General features: G+C 39.7%; 1 protein-coding gene across 2 annotated transcripts; it reads right to left on the bottom strand.

The window, feature by feature from the left end:
- Positions 1–843: 843 nt before the first annotated feature.
- PLAAT1 (phospholipase A and acyltransferase 1) lies at positions 844–20,199 on the bottom strand. Of its 2 annotated transcripts, none has more exons than XM_055308380.1 (4): positions 20,089–20,199; positions 11,419–11,557; positions 7,326–7,594; positions 844–1,058 (listed from the first exon to the last, which is right to left on the bottom strand). In XM_055308380.1, exons 2-4 carry the CDS (start codon positions 11,555–11,557, stop codon positions 957–959), a joined length of 510 nt encoding a protein of 169 aa, XP_055164355.1. In that variant the 5' UTR covers positions 20,089–20,199; the 3' UTR covers positions 844–956. The 2 variants fall into 2 exon arrangements, with proteins under 2 accessions (XP_055164355.1, XP_055164356.1); XM_055308381.1 differs by lacking the exon at positions 20,089–20,199 and adding an exon at positions 19,600–19,674.
- Between the last annotated feature and the right edge of the window lie 421 nt (positions 20,200–20,620).

The following is a 20,620-nucleotide window of genomic DNA, read 5'->3' as shown; positions in this document are numbered from 1 at the left end:
GTAATGTTATAATGTCTGATACAATCCTAGGGTATAGAGACCTGCATTCACTTTTCTCTACCTGCTACCAACAAGAATTCCACTGGGAAGGTATTAAAAAGTAATTTGTTTCATTCAACACATAATCAATAAAATGCAAGAATAAAATCATGACACTCCTTGACTTACAGTAGAAGTCTTAAACAGTAACACGGGATATTGTTTTCTAAATATGGCACTTTAAACCTGCCTTTAATGATCTCTTGCTAAGGTTAAAAGGGTCAAATCCTTGAAATACTTCAAAATCCAAAGGGAACAATGTAGCTCTATAGAAGTAACTGCTCACTTTTGCTTGTCACATACTCCTGACAAATGAGTCACTTCCAGGGAAAACACTGGATCTGAAACACTGGAGCAAAGAACCCCATCTCCCACCCACCCCACCCCGATCTACACGGGAAGGGAGATGGGAGTGCACTCTCAAACGGATTGTTAATCAAAGCTCCTCAAACTGCCTAACCAAATGCTCAATTTCCCAGTTTCTTTTCTGACCAGAAAAGGAATATGAAGTTAGATGTCAATCCCAACAATGTGGGGCTCCTAACATTTCTTTTGAAATCAAATATAAATGGTTCTTCATTCCTCTGGCAAGTACAAAATAACCACCCTCAGGAAAAAGGAAAACAATATTTATGGCAGAAGATAAAATATGATGTGATTTTGTTAAGATCCTCTGCTGGCTTGCTCAAAAGGCTACTGCTTCTTGTTTAAGCTGCCACAGCAAATCTTTGCTAGTAGGGAGAAAAATTTCCATGGCTCAATGATGAGATAATATCAGTAAGCAATTTATTAAAGAGCCTGCCATCCATCACTGGAATTTGGAACAATAATGATGCATTGAAAAATAAGTATTCATCCCAGTTTTTTTTTCTCCTCCTCACAAATTCCTTCAGTTCCAATATTTCTTCAGTAAATTGTTAATAGTATTTTGCTCTTTGTCTTTTTGGAAACAAGCCCAGGAGTGAGAAGGCACAAGCAGCAGCTGTCATAAACCCAATGGTACTTATTGCTTGATTGGCCTATAAAAAAAAAAAAAGAAAAAAAAACAAACAGAAAACACATTTTATTCTAAAGGCATTCCAGAATCCAGAATCCTAAACCCAACTTTATCTTGTTTCCTAAACTGAAGACCCTTTTAATGTGCAAAGGATAAATTTCAAACTTCATCCAAAATTAAGTATGTATGAATAAATTTATAATTTTTATAATTATGACAAAGATATAGTTAAATACACATAAGTACATACTCCACATATTTTTATAGCCCCCAACAATTTTAACTCATTATGGCACAATTCCTAACAATCACGATAGTATATGTGGGAGGTAGTATTACTCCTGTTTTGCAAAACTTGGTAAGTTAACTGATTTGCCTGAGGTCATACCACCAAGACATTTAGTTATAGGTTGAGTCGTGAACCATATGTTTCCCCTCTAAACAATCCCTACCTCCTAAACACACACTGGTTTAGTTGGGTATATACCAGGGTGAATATCTGTGTGTGTGTGTGTGTGTGTGTGTGTGCGTATGCGCACGCATGTGTGTGTGTTCCCTGAACTTGAGTTTGTCTACTAGCAAAACAATTCAGAGATGTAATCTAAGCTAAATATCTATAAACTCTTATTTGGAAGATACAAGTTCTACTTTTATAAACAAATGTCAAAAGAAGTCAATAGTGATGTTAACTATTGTGTCAGAAATTAATTTCTCATGTAGACAAACTAAAATAAACCACTCTCAAGCTCAATTGTCCATAAAGGAGTTCAGACATTTATAGCTTTAAGGGTATTAATCATCATCATGATGAGGGAGCTAATGAATATTCATGATTTTCATGGCACTCAGCTAATATTGCCTTCCATCTGCATGAGTTTGAGTGCAATTTTATGACCCAAAGGTCACATTCAGATGCTTCAGAGTCATCAGGTATTCTGAAAACAACAGTTCTCAGGGATTTAAGAATCAGGCTTTCAAATAAAGCAAAACAATTCTCCCAAATGGCTCTAGAGACCAACCCAAATGCTGAAAATCTTGACTCAGCTCACGGCTGATCATGCCTTCTGTCTAACCCACAGGCCTCCACCACATAGTCTGCCACCTTCACAGGACTGCCACACACTGCTGCCTTCCAACATGGAAAAAGACCACCAGGGTCAGGGCAAGAAAGAAGCACAATGACAGGAACATTCATTCCATTATACCATCCAGTGGTCTGCAGGTACAGGGCTTGGCATTGTAGCTCCCTGCTCTGCCACCATCCCCAGATGCCAGGGGTAATGTCACTGCCAAACAACTGACAAATCCTATGTTAGTTTACAATTCTACCTTTATTTGTTTGGTTGATTATTTGATTCATAATTTTTAATGAGTCACCACCTAAGTTATTTCCCAGGGAAGATTCAGACTTTGTGGTAGCAAAGAACTATCCACTTAGCACATGGGGAGACAAAGGGACAGGAAGATATAAGATAAAGGACAAAATCCCAAAGAGGAGTAAAATCAATAATCTGACAAAGATCAAGAATTATAAATCAAGCCTAATCCCCATATGATTTTGGGAAGATGCTGAGATTCCCAAGAAGGTGTGATACTGGGAAATGTGGTAGGCAATGAACAAATAAGAAGGTTCAATGGATGTTTTTAGAGAAAAGTCAAATGGCAGCAAGATGTAACCTTGGGAAAATGACAGGATCTTGTGGGTAGGGTGGCCCCAGCTAAATGCAGACCTAACTCATTGGGTCTCTTTCAGCCACTAGAAACACAAGAAGTGAGGGAAATCCCACAAATCTAAGAGGCCTGGGAGAGCAATGTGATCCTAAACCAAAATCCCCCAAAAACACATAGGCCAGATGCAATGACAAGGAAGCTACTTCTGGCAGTGTGTGAAGTTTCCCAAATTCCAAACACTTATTTCAAGTTATATTCTAGATGGCAAAATTCTATGTAATTTGGACAATCCCTTGGAGTTACGTGTAATGGGATCTGGCCGGCAAGAGTATAACATCCCAGAATATTCTCAGTGAACCAGTATGAACAAGAGCTTTTATTTTACAACTTACTTAGGATTATAAAATCACCTAAGCCAACTCTTCAGACTTTTTCAGGGCTTTCTGACTGTGGGCCATAATAAAGGCCTCATTCTGAAGATCTATACATGCCCAGTGAAACATTAGCCGAATCTGGAGCATTGTGTCCTGACACAGTGTAGCTGGGTCACAGATGACTGCAGGGCTTATCAAAATTCCTCTTCCCCTGAGACTCTAAGGCTACAGTGCTATGCACTGAAGCACAGTCAGAGTGTATGGTGGGTCTGCTTGTTCAAGGGCACTGCCATCTTCCACAAAGCGAGGAACATTTTAATACCTTGTTAAGACTGTAACAGTGGAAAATGTATACTTAAATTTTTTTTAAAAGAAAAGACATGCCACAGACTAGAAAAAAAATGTTTCCAACAGACAAATCTGTTAAAAGAACTGTTATTCAAAATTTGCAAAAAAGCTCTTAAAACTCAACAAAAAGAAAATGAGCAAGCAACCCAATATAAAAATGGACAAAAGATCTCAAGAGATACATAATCAAATATGATATGCAGATGACGAAGAAGCATATGAAAAGATCCTTAACTTTATACATATTTAGGGAACTGCAAATTAAGCCAATGAGATACCACTATGTACCTAGTAGAATGTCTAAAACCCAAAATGCTCACAATACCAAATGCTAAAGATGTGGAAAAAATAGAAACTCTCATTCATTGTTGGTGGGATTGCAAAAGGACAGCCACTTTTACTGTAAGACACTTTGGTGTTTTCTTACAAAACTAAATATACTCTTACCATACAATCCAGTAATCATGCTCCTTGATATTTATCCAAAAGAGCTAAAAACTTTTATCTGTACAAAAACCTGCACACAAAATGCTTCTAGCAGTTTTATTCATAATAACCAAAACTTGAAATTAACCAAGATGGTTTTAAGTAGGTGACTGTTCATCCAGACAATGGAATGTGATAAAGAAAAATGAGTTATCAAACTATGAAAAGATACGGAGGAATTGTATATGCATATTGCTTAGTATGCATACTGCTCAGTCGTTGCCAGAAGTTTAGAGGGAAGGAAAGATGAATAGACAAGCAGAACATTGAGGAATTTTAGGGCAGGGAAATTATTCTGTGATACTGTAATGATGGATACATGTCACTATACATTTGTCAAAATTTATAGTATGCATTACACTATGAGTGAACCCTAATGTAAACTATTTTAGGAGAGGCAAAATTTTTCCTTTAGTTTCTCAGCTAAGGCTCGCTAATACAAGACAAATTTACAAGAGAAAAATAGAAGTTTATTAATACATTCATCTCATATATACGTGGGAGAAACTCAGGAAAGAGTAACTCAAAGAGGTGGCTTAGAATTCAGGCCTATATAGCATCTTCAACAAAGAACAATGAATTTGGAGACTAATGACAGGACAGAAGAAAGCAATTTTAGGCTGTCCAGGGCTGCAGACCATGGAAAGGTAAATATATGGAAAACTAATGACAAAGACTAATTAATTAATTATTAATATTATTTAGATTTTTATGGTGCCCTCTCCAGGCTGATAAGAGTCTTAACAATAACCACTGGATGATTAACTTTTATCCTTCCTGCTAGAGAAGGGAAGAGGGACACCTTTGAAAATGTATGTCGCACTTTTAGGGTTTGTTCTCAACTGCCTTCAGTTCAAAATAATCCTTATGCTACATATGTTGTGGGGTGACACAGTCTTGCTTCCTTCACTATCGACTCTCATAAGTAATGTGTCAGTGTTGGTTTATCTTTTGTAACAAGTATACCATGCTGATGTGGAATGCTGATGGTGGAGGAGGCTGTGTATGTGGCTGATGGGGAGAGCTATGAGGGAACTCTAAACTTCCAGCTCAATTTTTCTGTGAACTTTATATTGCTCTGAAAAATAAAGTCTATTAATTTTTTAATACAAAAAGGCACAAAGAAGAAAAAGATGTGGCCACAATCTTCCCACTTTTCTAATCTTTATTAATGCACTTGCAGTTTTTTAAATTTGAAGAAATACATATCTATTCCCCCCAAAAAAACAGTTCTATGCCCAAGACCTCAAAGCCCTGAGGAGACCCAAAAGTGAGCCCAATATTAGCTAATACTCGTAATAATGCTATTAATTATTGGTAGTAATGAAAAACAATACAAGTGCTATAGTTTCTATCAGATCAACATAAATTTTATTGAAGAATACCAACAAAGATCTATAAAACTCTTAAAATATTGTAATTAAAAATAATACTCCTCTAAGTTACACTGGTTTGGGGATGGATAATTTGTAGTACAGTGTGCTAACAGACTTCAAATATCTCTTAGAATCCTCCAAACAACCTCAGTTTATAGATTAGGAAACTGATAAACAATGTTCCCAAAGCCAAAGAGCTAACACCTGGGGAAAAGGAGGTTCTAGTTCAGGTCAGCAAAACTCCAAAGTTTAGTTGGCTTCTTAAGGCTGTCACTGCACTGCCTTCAACAGAACCTGCTAGAGAACAGTCCTAGATGTTGAAGAATTATTAATTTTTCATGGGTCTTGATTCTGGGTATGAAAGGTAAAAAGATGAGGGATTGTAAATTAAAGTCAAAGCAAAAAGAAGGTTCTAATTCTTTTTTTAAAAAGCCACATTAAAAAAAAAAAACTGCTTCTTCGACACAGTGGACAACTTTATCATTTACAAAGGAAAGGGATGGACTCCATTTCCTAGCTATACCACTAGTTTTCAATGTAAAAGTGAGCAGGAATTTGTGTAGATATCCTCTGTGTTCTGGCTCAGAAGCAATTTATTGTTACATGTGAATAGAGCATTCATTATGTTAATGTATTTCCTAATAAAAATGAATTTCCAATTAAATTATTTCCTAATGAAAACAAATGTATCCTTTCATTATGTTCCCTCTCCTATCTTCCCAAGCTTCCGTGAGAAGAATTGTAAACTCATTCCTTTTAAATAATATTTTATGACATATTGAACCATTTCAAAATACTGGGAGCCTTTATATATTCTCTTATATCACTTTAATGAATCTTTAGGTTAAAACATCAATATTGGATGGAATTGGACTGATGGCATGATAGGTAGAAAGAAGGCAAATGAATCAAGCAGGCTTTTAGTTAGAAATCTGCTACACTTCAAACTAGTGAGAGAGATGTCAACATTGCATACTACTTTAAAAATAATTGATCCATCTTTTTTTTTTTAAGATTTTATTTATTTATTTATTTGTAAAAGAGAGAGAGAGAGAGAGGCAGAGACACAGGAGGAGGGAGAAGCAGGCTCCATGCCGGGAGCCCAACTCGGGACTCGATCCCGGGACTCCAGGATCGTGCCCTGGGCCAAAGGCAGGCACCAAACCACTGAGCCACCCAGGGATCCCCTGATCCATCTTTTAAAAATCGTTCAAAAGCTCAATGAATCAAAGGATCTGCTTAAAAGCATAACATTCCTTCAAAACTAGAATTGCAAAACTAGATTGACAGAAATCATTTTCAAACCCACCAAAATATGTCTGTCATTAGTTGGCCTCTCTCAGCTAATGGAAAAGAATCACAGAGTGACCATCTATGTTTCTGGCGAATGAACTCCCACGTAAAAACGTCAACATTCTTTGCAGAATGTTTCTTTCAGTGTGTGAGGTTACTGATTTGAGACCGCTATGTGGAAGGAAAATGGGAAAACAAAACAAAACAAAACCCTGAACGACAGGCAATAGGACTGACAGAAAAGCTATCTATGGTCTTGATTTTGCTTCAAGTTTTTTCCAGACCCAAATTTATGATGACTACGTTCTAGCTAGACTACGTTCTAGCTTTAATCTGGCCAGTAACTTGCTCCATGACCTTGGACAACTCAATTCCTTTCTTTATCCTTTGGAGTTTTCATATTTTCTTGTCCTTTTCATTTTGTTTGTGGCCTGGGAATCTTATGGTCAGTAGTCACTGTTTTTCCAATGTAAGAAGCTGCTTATGGGCAGCCCCGGTGGCTCAGCGGTTTAGCACTGCCTTCAGCCCAGGGTGCAATCCTGGAGACCCGGGATGGAGTCCCGCATCGGGCTCCCTGCATGGAACCTGCTTCTGCCTCTCTCTCTCTCTCTCTCTCTCTCTCTCTCTCTCTCTCTCTCTGTATGTGTGTATGTGTGTCTCTCATAAATAAATAAATAAAATCTTTAAGTAAAAAAAAAAAATAAGAAGAAGCTGCCTATGTATCTTCTAAAGAAAACTCACCTGCTCTGAAACTCCTTCTCCATAGCGAAGCAAAGTCACAAAATGCTCACAGTTGTTGACAAGAATGTCATATTCCACCTCCTGTCCAATAACCATCTCTGACCGTTGCATGACTTCTTCCACAGGGAGAGGGGAGTATGTCCCATCGTATTTGTTGTTTATTCTGTAGGTATCATTTCCCACAACATCCTTCAGCAGTTGCATCTTCACCAGGGCCTTCTTGCTGAAGACAGACTTGGCGCTTGTAAATGGTGCAGAAATGCCATCCTCTAAAAGGAGAATTTTGGTTAGCAAGATCGAGTGATGCAGCCCCGTGAACCCCAATGCCATATAACTGCAAAACCACACCTTTGTAAGTGATGGAATCACTGAAGCCAGCTCTGTTAATTTACCACCAAACTAGAAGCCACTTAATCGTGCCAGGCTGAACAACTCATTCTGTGTTTATCAATAACACTTAATACTATAGGAGTGAGAATATAAGGAAACCCTTTGTAAATCTGTATCTGCCCACAAAGCATATTGGGTGAGAAAACTACCCGTTCTTGAAGAATAAGACCTCTATCAGGTAGCATTATTATTAGAGATCTTGGCATATGTTCCTAGCATAGTATAGCAAAGATTATTGTCCATTTTTTTTCTATAAAACAGGCTCTTTTTCAGCATCTGAACCCTTCCAAACTAATATTTGTGGACCTCAGCACTTGTACATTCTGATTAGTAAGCTTGTCCTAGTGTTGAAACTGTGCTCCTTATCCTTCCCTCTGCTTTTACACTTGGATTCAATTTGGGTCCAATTTGAAACCTGCAGGGTACCTCAGTCCTCTAACAGGTCAGCTAGGATCAAGCTGGGGTCCTGTTATTATCTTGCCAGCTCCTTTTGGCCAAGAAACTAAGTCTTGAAACTGAACCTAACCTAGTAGGCCGTCCTACTAGATGTGGCCCTGTGCTATGCCCCACCCCTGCCACTCCATCTTAGCTGCCTTAATTGGCAAGGATCTGCCTTAGACTGCCAGGGACCTATGTCTCCTGGCCTGCCACTGTCAGTATCTGAGGCTGGACAGATGATTGTTCAGTGTCCAGCTCCAATGCCTGGCCCTGGTACCTCTCCATCTGCCTGAGACTGCTATGGTTGGCTTTGTTCAAGTAAATCATAAGAGGGAGAGTCTCCTTGTAACCAGTGTTTAGACACTCTTCCTTTTAGTAATGACCAAAAGCAAGTTTTTTTTTCTACTCCTCTTTTTTCCTACCTCCCAAGCTTCTTTTCATTCAAGCAGCATTTCCAGTTAATATCTTACACACTGGAAGTCCTTATATGTTACAAGTTCTTAAAGTATGTATCTCCTAGTTAGAATTACTAAACGTTTTAGAAACCAGTCTCATGCAATCAATTTACAGATGAGGAAATCACAGCTTGGAAAGGTAAACTGGCTTGCAAAATATCATGCAAATAGTTAACAATAGAACCAGAAACTGAATTTCGGTCTACACGATCAAAGCTCTGTACTAGAACCACATTAATATGGAGTTAACACATGAAAATGAGGAAAGAGCAAAACAATCTTTATTATTTTCCAGATGTGAAAACTGCAGAGAAAATATAGCTTTGCTTAATGTTAATCACTAGACTCTGCAGAAACTAATGGCTCTGAATCGTAAATGTCACTTTATTTGCCATTTCTATTTCCAACCCTCTATAACAGGAGGCAAATATCTCAAAATGTTGCGAAAATTACTTCATTAAAAATTCTCAGATGTTTCCAAGATAGTAAGACTAGGATTATTAAAGCTTCTTTCTAAAGGTATCTTGAAGAAAAAAAAATACTCCAGACTTCTTGAAAAAATAATGTGCTTATTTCTAAACATTTAGGAAATACAGAAAAAACTATGTAAGTATGTAAATATGAATCACCCATTATCTACCCACCAGAAATAATTATCATTTTGATGTACTTCTATTATGTGTTACTAACACATAATAATGTGTATATATTATTTCTTTGCAAACTAAACATCATATTATATACCACACTTTTAATCTGGAAATTTCAAATAAATATCATGCAGTATTATCTATCATGCAATTAAACATGGCCAGAAATATGATTTTCAATAGCCATTATAGTAGCTGTTGTTTTGGCCTATCTAGCACCCCATCCCATAATTGCCTTTCTTTCTGGAAAATATTTTGTGTGGGCCAATCATAGTATCTCATTCTCCTGGGCCCAGAATGGTCCAGTGATGGGCAAGGGATCCACACTAAACCAATTAGGATAGTTCTCCATGCTATTTCTAACTTCAACAGACAGGGATTAGCTCTCTCCTACTCAGTCACAGGACTGTAAGAATGAGAGCCTAAGGATGTTGACAGTTATCAGTTCAGCTTCCTAGAGAGAAACAGTCTAGGAGAATTAAGACAATACATAGAAAGAAAATGCAGATGTGAGTCTTCAGAATCATGTTCAAATCCCTATATCCAGGCATCCCCGAAGCCAGTACCATTTTTTCCCTTTTTGTCGTTTATCTCAGGGAAGCAATGAATCTGTCTTTTTGCTTACACTAGTTTGTGTTTGTTTTCTGTTACTTGCAACTAAAGAATTCTGCCAGAGAATATTCTAGTATTCTGTGGCAAAGTCATAATTCATTTAACTAGTCCCATATTGAACATTAAGCCACTGTTGATTTTTTTGTTTCTCCTAATCCCCTTCACATATTTCACCCATCTCCCTATCCCTCCCCTCTAGCAACCACCTACTGCTCTCTGTATTTATGAGTCTGTTTCTGGCTTGTTTATTTGTTCATTTGTATTATTGTGGGTGGGGTATTTGGGGGGGGTTGTTTGTTTTTTTTAGATTCCACATGTAAGTGAAATCATATGGTAATTGTCTTTCTCTGTGTGACTTCTTTCACTTTCCCAATACCCTCCAGGTCCATCCATGTTGTTGCAAATGGCAAGAACTCATTCTTTTTATGGCTGAGTAATATTCCATTGTGTATATCCCACATCTTCTTTATCTATGGATGAACACTTAGGTTGCTTCGGTATGTTGGCCATTGTAAATAATGTTGCAATACACATAGGGGTACATATACCTTTTAGAATTAGTGTTTTCATTTTCTTTAGGTAAATATCCAGCAGAGGAATTACTGGATAATTAGGTAGTTTTATCTTTAACTTTCTGAGGAAACTCCAAAGTGCTTTGCAGAGTGGCTGCACCAGTTTGCAATCCCACCAACAGTGCAGGAGGATTCTCTTTTCTCCAAATCCTCACCAACATTTGTTATTGCCATTGTCTATTTTTTAAACTGTTATAAATGACACAGAAGTAAGCACTCTTATAAAGAATGTTTTTCTACATCTCTATAAATATTTCTGAAGAATAATCTAATAGAAGTACAATTCTATTGGATCAGAGCACATGAACTCTTTCAAGACTCTTAATACATACTGTTAAATTGTTTTCAGGAATGATGTTCTCAACTTTCATTTCTTTCAACAATATCCTTGTTTTGATTTCATTATACCCTATCCACACTGACTGTTATCATTTTTAAATCTTTGCTAAATGATAGGCATAAAACCTGTTATTTTATTATACAACTCCTAGATTACTACCTTTAAAGTTAAGATGGTTTCTACTCTTCTTCTTCTACAAACTGTTCATAATTCTTTACCCATTTGTTTTTGGGAATGTTGGTGTTTAGTATCCCCAGCATCTAGAATAGCATTTGGCACATACTGGGTAATCTGTAAATAAATGTTGAACAAATTGAAAAAAATTGTGTGAAAGACACTGATTCTTATCATTTGTTTGTGACAAATATGCTCCCCAGGGGAATTATTTACTTTTTAATTGGGTGCGTTTCTTTTATTTTTAATCCAGAGGTTTTAAATCTTAATGTTAATTGGCCTTTGTGATTTATGCAATGCCCCTTTGGTCTTAGCATGCCCTTCCCTAAACCTGTCTCAGATAGATTAATCTACTTTCTATGTTTTATTTCTATTTTGTCTTATTTCATTATTTCATTCATGATTCCTTCTTATAACAAGAAAACTCAAAAGCTTTCAGATGTTGCTGGAAACAGACCTTACCTAGAGGTGCTATGTTGATAACATAACCATCACCCAAGTATAGTGCCCAGTGCTGATAGCCAGAACGAAATACTTCAATCAAGTCCCCTTGCTGGGGGTTACCAGGATAGCTCAAACTAAAGCAATCATTAAACGCCATCTGCAATGACAGAGACAAAGAAGATCTAGGTGACATGACTTGCCAAAAGAAAACTGATTTTAAGACTTCCATACAAGTATAGGGATACAGAATTTATTAGGAATGCATTCCTTATTAAAGAATTAAACTCATGCCACTATCCTTTTCTTTGAATGATCCCAACACTGAATTATGTGTACATAAGTGAAAAAGATGTGAGAAAGAATTTTATCTGCTAATTGCTTAATTTTCTATAGCAATGCTTCTCATTCTGATCAAACCTAGGGCTCCTTTACAATAATAAGCATTTTATAATTCTCTCCTTAAATTCAGAAATTCAGGGGTGCCTGGGTGACTTAGTCAATTAAGCATCTGCCTTTGGCTCAGGTCATGATCCCAGGGTCCTGGGATCGAGCCCCCACGTTGGCCTCCCTGCTCAGTGGAGAGCCTGCTTCTTCCTCTCCCTCTGGAGAGGAAGTCAAATAATAAATAAAATCCTTAAAAATTAAAAAAATATATCCAGAAATTAATAGATAATATAACTTAACTATATACAAAAATTTCAAAAATATTAATATAGTGCCCTATTTGGAAGATAAAGGGGAAGTCAATTTACGTGTCAATACGTGTCTTATATAGTCACAACCGTACTAAAAGATATAATAAAGTGTCCACGTACTTGCACTTACTTAGCAGGAAAAAGTCAATGTTCAGAAGCAGAAGATGAGAAATCTTTTGGCCTTTCATATATCAGCACAGTAAAATCAAAGAACAAGGCATTGGTGGACACTAATGTTTTGTGCAAAGAAATACTTTGTATTGCACAACTTACTCTATAATTTAACTTAACCATAGATAAGTTCCAGGCTCAGATGAGTGGCCATCCAGAGATTCAATCATAGTGCAGGATACAGGACATTTATTTCTTGGGCCAAGCTGTACCGTGCAGGTCTAGGCACTGCAGTCTCTACCCACTAAATATCAGTAAATGCTCTTTGTCATGTAACAACCACAAACATCCCCACAGATTTCCACCATTCCCCTACTGCTTCACTTACTGTCTGATTTCTTACTTACTCATTCCAGAAACAGGGTAAGGTGGCCATCGTAGAAGTGAGACAACTTGGAAGGTTGGGGAGTTCACCATGCTGATGAATATGTCTGAAAATTCTAAGTTTGGTGAAGCTTTTTTTTTTTTTCCTTTTAAGTCAATACTTTTCAGAAAACATATAAGCCTCTGACAGTTGATTTTTATGGAAGGTTACATTTCCTATGTATGTATGGCACGGAAGTAGAATGACTCAGCAGGCGAAAGTTAGAGACATTCATCAATACTCAGAAGGAGATTTAGTGCTATATCCATGTTGAATCTCTAATTGGCAGCAGAGTTTCTCATCATTTCTAGATCTAATATAGATATGTATGCTCATTTATAAGATAAATCCAAGGGCCAGAAAGGGAAATTTCCAAGCCATCTAAATTATAATCATAATAGCATAGGCTAAGGACTTGGGAATACAGACTATCATTTTTTTGGCACTCTAAAAGTCTTTTTTACAACGCTTAATATCGGGAGGGTGTTTTCCCAAGTATTTGTGTGCCATCTGTTGAAAACTTCAATCATCACACTGTCACAGAAATGCAGCCAAATGTAAGCTGTCCATCTGTTGAAAAATAACTATTAAAACAACTTTATGGAAACCATTAAGTCTAACCACTCTGTCAAATATGTTTGAGTCTTAAGATGGAGTTCAGAATTTGGCCACATGGGTACTAAAAGGAAAAATAGATAATATACTATGAAATAAACAAACACATTTCCCATGAATAGGATTCAGCAAGCACACACAGCTGCCTACTAGAATTCAGAGACCTAGCCAAGCTTACAATAATAATCACCCTTTGAACAGAGAGCGCACTTTGTAGTGTAACATTTTTTTCAAACGCACTATTTCAATTAACCCTATTTAACTTTTTAAACAATGATTTGAGCTTATTATGTTATTATTCCATTTTATAGGAAAAAATATACAGTAGCTAATGCCAGCTTTTGGAAAACACCCATTGAAACCTTCAAACAGATCATTTACATTAGGGTTATATCCCAATAAATCCATTGTTAGTTGAACATATCATAGGTCAAAATGCATTTAATTCATCTAACCTACTGAACATCATAACTTAGCCTAGCCTACCTTATAAATGTGCAGAACACCTCCATTAGCCTACAATTGGTAAAATCATCTAACATGAAGCCTGTTGAATAATAAAGTGTTGAACATCTCATGCAATTTATTGAGTATTGTATGAAAATGAAAAATGTGGTTACATGGCTGTATGGGTACAAAACAGTTCCCGATACTAGGGCACCGGGGTGAGCTGCAGTGACCAGGCTTTGTGAACTGTCCAGAACTAAACAGGTGGATGGTAAAACAGAGGTGGCTGTTTATAATAGTTGAGAAGGTGGTTCATGGTTTTTGTGTGATTTCAGCTCCTTATCCTTTCAGCCACAATAATTCTGTGGAACAGATGATTCCACCGCACAATCTTAATATATTTAACACACTTTCAATTCTGGCATATAGTTTGTAAACTGATTTATGAAATGTAAGTTAATTGATTTCATGAAGCCTATCACATTTATAATGAAGGATGGCAGGATAACAAGGAAATCATCTCATATGAGTAACCACTCAAGAAACTAAGGGAGGAGATTGGAGACTAATATGTAAGGGGAAAGTGAGTTCTAACACCAAGTGCTTAGAATTACAGCAATTTATTGCAGAAAAGTACGTCAGACATTACCTAATCCACTGCTCTCCAAACTTGTTTTTAGCAGCACGGCCCTGAATTAAACCAAATATCAGATGGACCCACAAAAATATAAAACACAAAAGTAGCTCTGCCCTGGATGAAGTCAGGAAGGAGCATGAGAGTCCCATCTGCTCCTCATTGCGGTTGCTACCAAGGTTCTCTGGGGCCCCAGAAATTCTAGGAATGGAGCTTGAATAACACTCATTTAGTTATAGCACAAGCCCCCTCATTTTCAAGATAGAGGAAATAGTAACAGGTAATTTGACATGCCAAAGTTCATATGCTATTTTACAAAAGATTTCCAACAAATGGTGCTAGAGCAATTGAATATTCATTGCAAAAAAACAACAGGCAAAAATACAACAAAACACAAATCTCCACCTAAGTTTCATGTCTAATACAAAAAATATTTCAAAACAGATCATAGAATTAAATGTAAAACTATAAAATATGGGGGGGGAAGCACATAGGATTTAGGATAGACAAAGAGTTCTTGGTCTTGATACTGAAAGTACTATCCATAGAAAGAAAAACTGACAAATTGATGTCCTCAAAATTTAAAACTTTTGCACTACAAAAGATCCTGTTAAAAGTTCAAAAAGACAAGCTACAGAATGGGAGAAAATATTTGAAAACCACACATCTGAGGAAGAACTAGTATTGAGAACATATAAAGAACTCTCAAAACTCAAGATTAAAAGAGCAAAGAATACAATTAGAACATAACCAAAAGACACAAAGACATTTCACCTACGAGACACCGATGTCAAGTAAGCCATGTTAAACTCATTAGCCATTTGGGAAATGCAGATTAAAACCATGAAGGGATAACATTACACACTTATCTCAATAACTAAAATAAAAAATAGTGACAACAGAAAATGCTGGCAAGAATGCACAGGAACTGTATCACTCATTTGCTGGTGAGAACATAAAGTGGCATAGCCCCTCCTGAAGCAAACTCTTTAAAAAATTGTAACTACCAAAAACTTGTAACTACCATTTCTCTGATAACTCCTGGACATTTACCCAGGGGATTGAAGACAATAGACAATGAAGACTTATATGTACACAAGAACCTGTACATGAGTGTTTAGAGCAGTTTATTCATATTAACTAAAAACTGGAAACAGCCCAGGGTGACCTTCAGTGGGTAAGTAAATTGTGGTACAGGCACACTATGGAACAGTACCACGGAATAAAAAGGAACAAACTATTGATGCATGCAGCATCCTGGATGAATCTCCAGAGGATTATGCTGAGTGGAAAAAGACAATGCCAAAAAGTTACTGTATGATTCTATCTATAGAACATTCTTGAAATGACAAAATTATACAAATAGAGAATAAAGAGTGGTTGCCAGGGGTTAAGAAAGTGGTGAAAGGGAAGTGGGTGTAGCTATAAAAGGGCAACATGAGAGATCCTAGAGATAATGGAAATGTTCTGCATCTTAATCATGTCAATGCCAATAACCTGTCTGTGATATCACAGTACAGTTTTGTAAGACGTTAGCACTGGGGGAAACTGGGTAAAGGCACAAGGGATCTCTCTGTGTTATTTCTTATAATTGCATGTGAATCTACAATTACCTAAAAATAATAATAGAGATCAATGCTTTTTTTAAAAAAATACAGGACCTAGAAGAAGACAAATACATAGACGTTATATGGTGACAGATTTCAGCTGTATATGAGGAAAACTTCATTGCAAGTGATCCAACAATGGAACAGAGCACCTTGTGCAGATCGCAGTCTGTCACTGGGAACGTTGAAATACACTCAAGGTTGACAAAAATAACATCTCCAGCGTGGTGGTAGGAGGCGAGGCGAGAGTAGTTAGGGGAGGAGGCCTTGTAAGTTCCCTTTCAGCTCTAATGTTCTCCCCTTCTGTTTCCCAGTAAGTGTGCTAGGTGTAATCCTCAAGTCAATACCAAGAAGTAGAGATCTTTATTTCCCCCATTTTAAAGATGAGGCATACGACATTCACAGCAGTTCAGAAACTTACCCAAAGTCACACAATGGAAAAAGCCAGAACCCACAACTGGACTCAGATTAGCCTACCTCCAAGATTAGGCTTCTGATCCCAACTGCTTCTCCCTTCACATTGTACTGCCTCCACTGCTGACATTTCTGCAGCAGCCCTTCTAGCGCACTGTTGGACCAGCTAGCAACTGTGAGCTGATTATTAGGATCACCATTTTACAGATGAGGAACCTGAGGCTCTGAGGAGTTAACTGTCGGACCTAAAGTCACAAAGGTAGTAAGTGGCAGAGACAGAATTCAATTCCAGATCTGTCTTCTTATTCCAGACTGCATGCTCTTTATACCACAGATTAACATTGTGAACCAAAGGAATTGTTACTAAACAATTTTCTCAAAAACCCAGACACCAACAGAGAAGGGATGACAAAAGAAAAATATAAATTGTACCTCATCAAACTAAAAACTTTTGTTCTTCAAAGTCAAAAGTGAAAAACAATGGATAGAAAGGAGATTTGCAAATGTTTTCTCTAGGTCTCATAACTTGCATCTGTATAAGTAAAGAACAGGTACAAGTCAAAAGATAACTTTTTAAAAATAGGTAAAGGATCTGAATCAATATTTCTCTGAAGAAAATATAAAAATGATCCATAATCACATGAAAAGTTACTCAATGTTATTAGCCATGAGGGAAATGCAGAGCAAAACCACAGTGAAATACCACTTCATACCCACTAGGATGGCTAAAATTAAAAAGGCAGATATTAAATGTTAGCAAGGATGTGAAAAATCGGAACCAACCCTCAAACATTGCGGTATAAATGTGAAATGGTATAATCTAAAAAAAAAAAAAAAAAAAAAAGTGGAGAAGCTGCAAAAACACATGGAATATATATTTCATGTAACAACACAGAAAGTTTTTAAACATTTCTATGCAGAACCAGAGAGTAATGGGAAATGAATCTTGGGGAATCCCTGATCTTCTCATACAGGAGAGGTGTCAAGGTCGGGCTAGAAGCATCTAGAAGATGCCTAGACTCAGACCATAGGCAAATGGCTATAACTTGATTGGGTAATTTGATCTGCATGGACCACATCTACCCATCTCATTTGGGAACAAGAAAATAATTCTGTGCTTCATATCCATGAGCTAACACAGAACCAATGAAACATACATTTATAAAGGCCTCTATTACAGTCTGTGTGTCACCTTGAAGAGAAAAAATAACACTTGATGTGCACAGAATTGTCTAGTCTATAATAAAGAGTGGCATGAAGGTAAATCTACAATCTTTGTAAAAGAAATCTCCTGTTTCAACTGCCAAAACAGGCTGCCCTGTTTAGAGCTCCTTGTTGGTCCCTCCCCATGCACGGAAAGATGGAACTTCCCCCTGCACAGACAGGGACAGGCTGATTACCTGCTGCTCATGTCCATGAGGCCACCCGTGTTACAGGAATCCTAAGAACCCTTTTTTCCACAAACTACTTCCAAGAATGCTGTTGGAAGTCTGAAACACAACCACACACCATCCCTAGTCCAACAGTCTCCCAGTTCGATTTGGACCTTTTCTCGTCTCAGCTGCATTTTTTCATCCTTGGTTCTACCGCACTGAGCTGGCTCCATGATGCCTCACACCCCCAGAATGACCACTGCACACCCCCAAGGAGCTGCAAGGCTTTTGGTCCCACATCCTCCCTACAGCTGAGGGTTCCATCTCCCCACCAGATGAACTGTCCTCCCTACTGGATGAACCATCTTCCACTACTGATTTCTCCATCTTGCCCCCCGTGTGCTCATCTCTACGTTCTAGGAAAACCAACCTAACCGTGATTCCTCACACTCACCTGGAATTTCGTTGCTAACACTGAACCTACTACCTGGAACACGGCTGCTCCTTTCCCAGTGCCCCCCAAAGTCCCACTCCTAGAGATCCAGGCCAGAGGCCCCCTCCTCCCCAAGGTCTTCTTGCAGCCAGCCTGCCATGCCGTTTCCAAGGTGTGTTTATCTTGCACCCATGGCGTTTCCCACACCTGCGTCAGTTACTGGTGTCCGGGGAATAATCTCTCCCGCTCGGTATGGAGGGCTGCTTCTCGTTTGTCTCTACACCTTCAGCTCCTGGCAGAGCCCCTGGCACAAATATCTGCGGAGCAAGTATCTAATGAACGAGGGAATGAGAAGTCCAAGCCCAGGGGAAGACAGAGTAGCTGGGTTTATCCAGCGCATAAATCATATCAATAGTCCTGAATGCCAAAGCAATATCACCGTTCCCCAAATCTAATATGTTCTAATACTAATTACTTGTGTTATTATCCGTATTCATGGAGGACGGTGGGTCTAAAAAAAAAAAAAAAAAAAAAACTTTTAAGCAAGACCAGTTTTCTAGTCCTGGTTCTGCCATTTAATAGCTTTGTGACTTGGGGACTGAGTCTCTCCCTGTAGACTCAGTTCCCCCATTTGTAACAAAGAAGGGCCTGGATGGGGGGATCGCCGGGTAGCTCAGCGGTTTAGCGCCGCCTCCAGCCCAAGGTGTGACCCTGGAGACCCAGGATCGGGTCCCACGTCGGGGTCCCCGCATGGAGCCTGCTTCTCCCTCTGCCTGGGTCTCTGCCTCTGTGTGTGTGTGTGTCTCCCATGAATAAATAAATAAATAAATAAATAAATAAATAAATAAATAAATAAATAAAATCTTACAAAAAAAAAGGGGGGGTGGATGCTCTCTATTGGTCCCTCGAGTTTCCACACGTGACCGGTGGTGCCTACAGGGCTGTCTGTCCGGGAGCCTGGCGGTCGTCCCCCACGCCCACCCCCAGCACACCTCGCTCAAGCCCGGGGCGGCGGGGCCTGCGCACCGGGGGCGGCTGCCGGCGTCCTGGGGTCGCCCCGGGGTCGCCCCGGGGTCGCCCTGGGGTCGCAGCCACGGGCCTCCGCTAACCGCCACCGCCCGCAGCATCCGCGCTCGCGGGAGGTGGAGCCGGGGCCGCTCAGCGCGGCCGCCCCAGCCCCGCCCCGCGCCCCGAGGCCCCGCCCCCGACGCTGCTGCGCATGCTCCGCGGCCCCGCCCTCCCCGGAGGGGCCGGACTGCGGCCCCTGCCCCGGGCGCGGAGCTCGGCTGCACCCCCGGGCGCACACACACGCGGGTCAGGGCGCAGCCCCCGCGCGGAAGCTGACGCTGACTGCACCCGCCGCCCCTCATCCCCACCCCACCGCCCCCCCGGCCGCTCTATGTAAACTTCTATGGCATCCACGGTTGTGCCAGGCGCTGCAATTACCAAGTTAACTCGTCCTGCAGAGCCCGGAGAGGTTCGCGGACACTCGTGAATGTGCCCCGCACCGCCACACGTGCACACCCGTCTAGAGCCGCACACATCCCTGTGCCCGGGAAAGAACCCTCCGTGCCTGTGCCCCAAGAGAGCACCTCAGTCTTTATTTAGCTCCGCAAAGGTTGGAGGGAGGGGATGACCTTAGAAAACCTCCCTGTCTCCCACCACACACACACACACACACACACACACACACACAACTTGACAGGACGAGTACTTGTGAGCCTGATCCGGAGCCCAAATTAGGACTGTGAGGTCGCACACGCCCTCCCTCCCCGCCCCCCAAGTCGCTCCCTTTGGAACCTTCCCTGTCACCTCCCTCTAGCCTAAGATCAACTTGAGAGTGGAAAGAGGACAGAAAGGAAGGAGAAAGGAGAGGGGAAGGGTGTGCCAACCCCTCCACAGCCAGGTACTAGTTTCTCCCAGTGGCAAATTTACCTGGCTCCTCTTGGGATGTGGCCTTCCTTAAAGAAAGACACTCTCGGCCCGTGCACTACCCCTCTCACCTCTCCGGCCCTTCCCCTACCAAAGGCCTGGTCCTGCCCTTCCCTTCTTCAGCGTGACTTGGGTGCATGTGACAGAGCAGGGTGGCCAGGTAGGCCAGCAGAGGCTTCCAGGAATAAAGCCGTGTGAGTTTAAAAATAAAGCTGGGGATGAAGAGTGTCCCTTGTCTCACTGCTAAACTAGAGAGGCCGGGGCAGCCTAGCCAGCCAAGTACGCAAAGCCTGGTGGACTGGACTGCTAAGTGAACTTTTTGCAGCTCTGCACAGGCCTTTCCTTCAAACAAGTCATAACCTAGATTTTTACTCTGGTTTAAATGGAATCTCAGCTAAAAGGAAGGATTCAGAGGCTGAAATAGATTGCTAATTTTATGTGTTTTGTCACAGTGGGATAAGAATTATGTAAAGATGCAGCTGCCTTTATAAAGGAATCAGGTTCTGTTATGAAAATTAAGGGTGAATCTGCATGC

Source organism: Nyctereutes procyonoides, unplaced genomic scaffold (genome assembly GCF_905146905.1).
Source record: "Nyctereutes procyonoides isolate TBG_1078 unplaced genomic scaffold, NYPRO_anot_genome, whole genome shotgun sequence".
Taxonomy (NCBI): domain Eukaryota; kingdom Metazoa; phylum Chordata; class Mammalia; order Carnivora; family Canidae; genus Nyctereutes; species Nyctereutes procyonoides.
The sequence above is the reverse complement of the archived record's forward strand: the minus strand, read 5'-3'. Positions and strand labels throughout refer to the sequence as shown.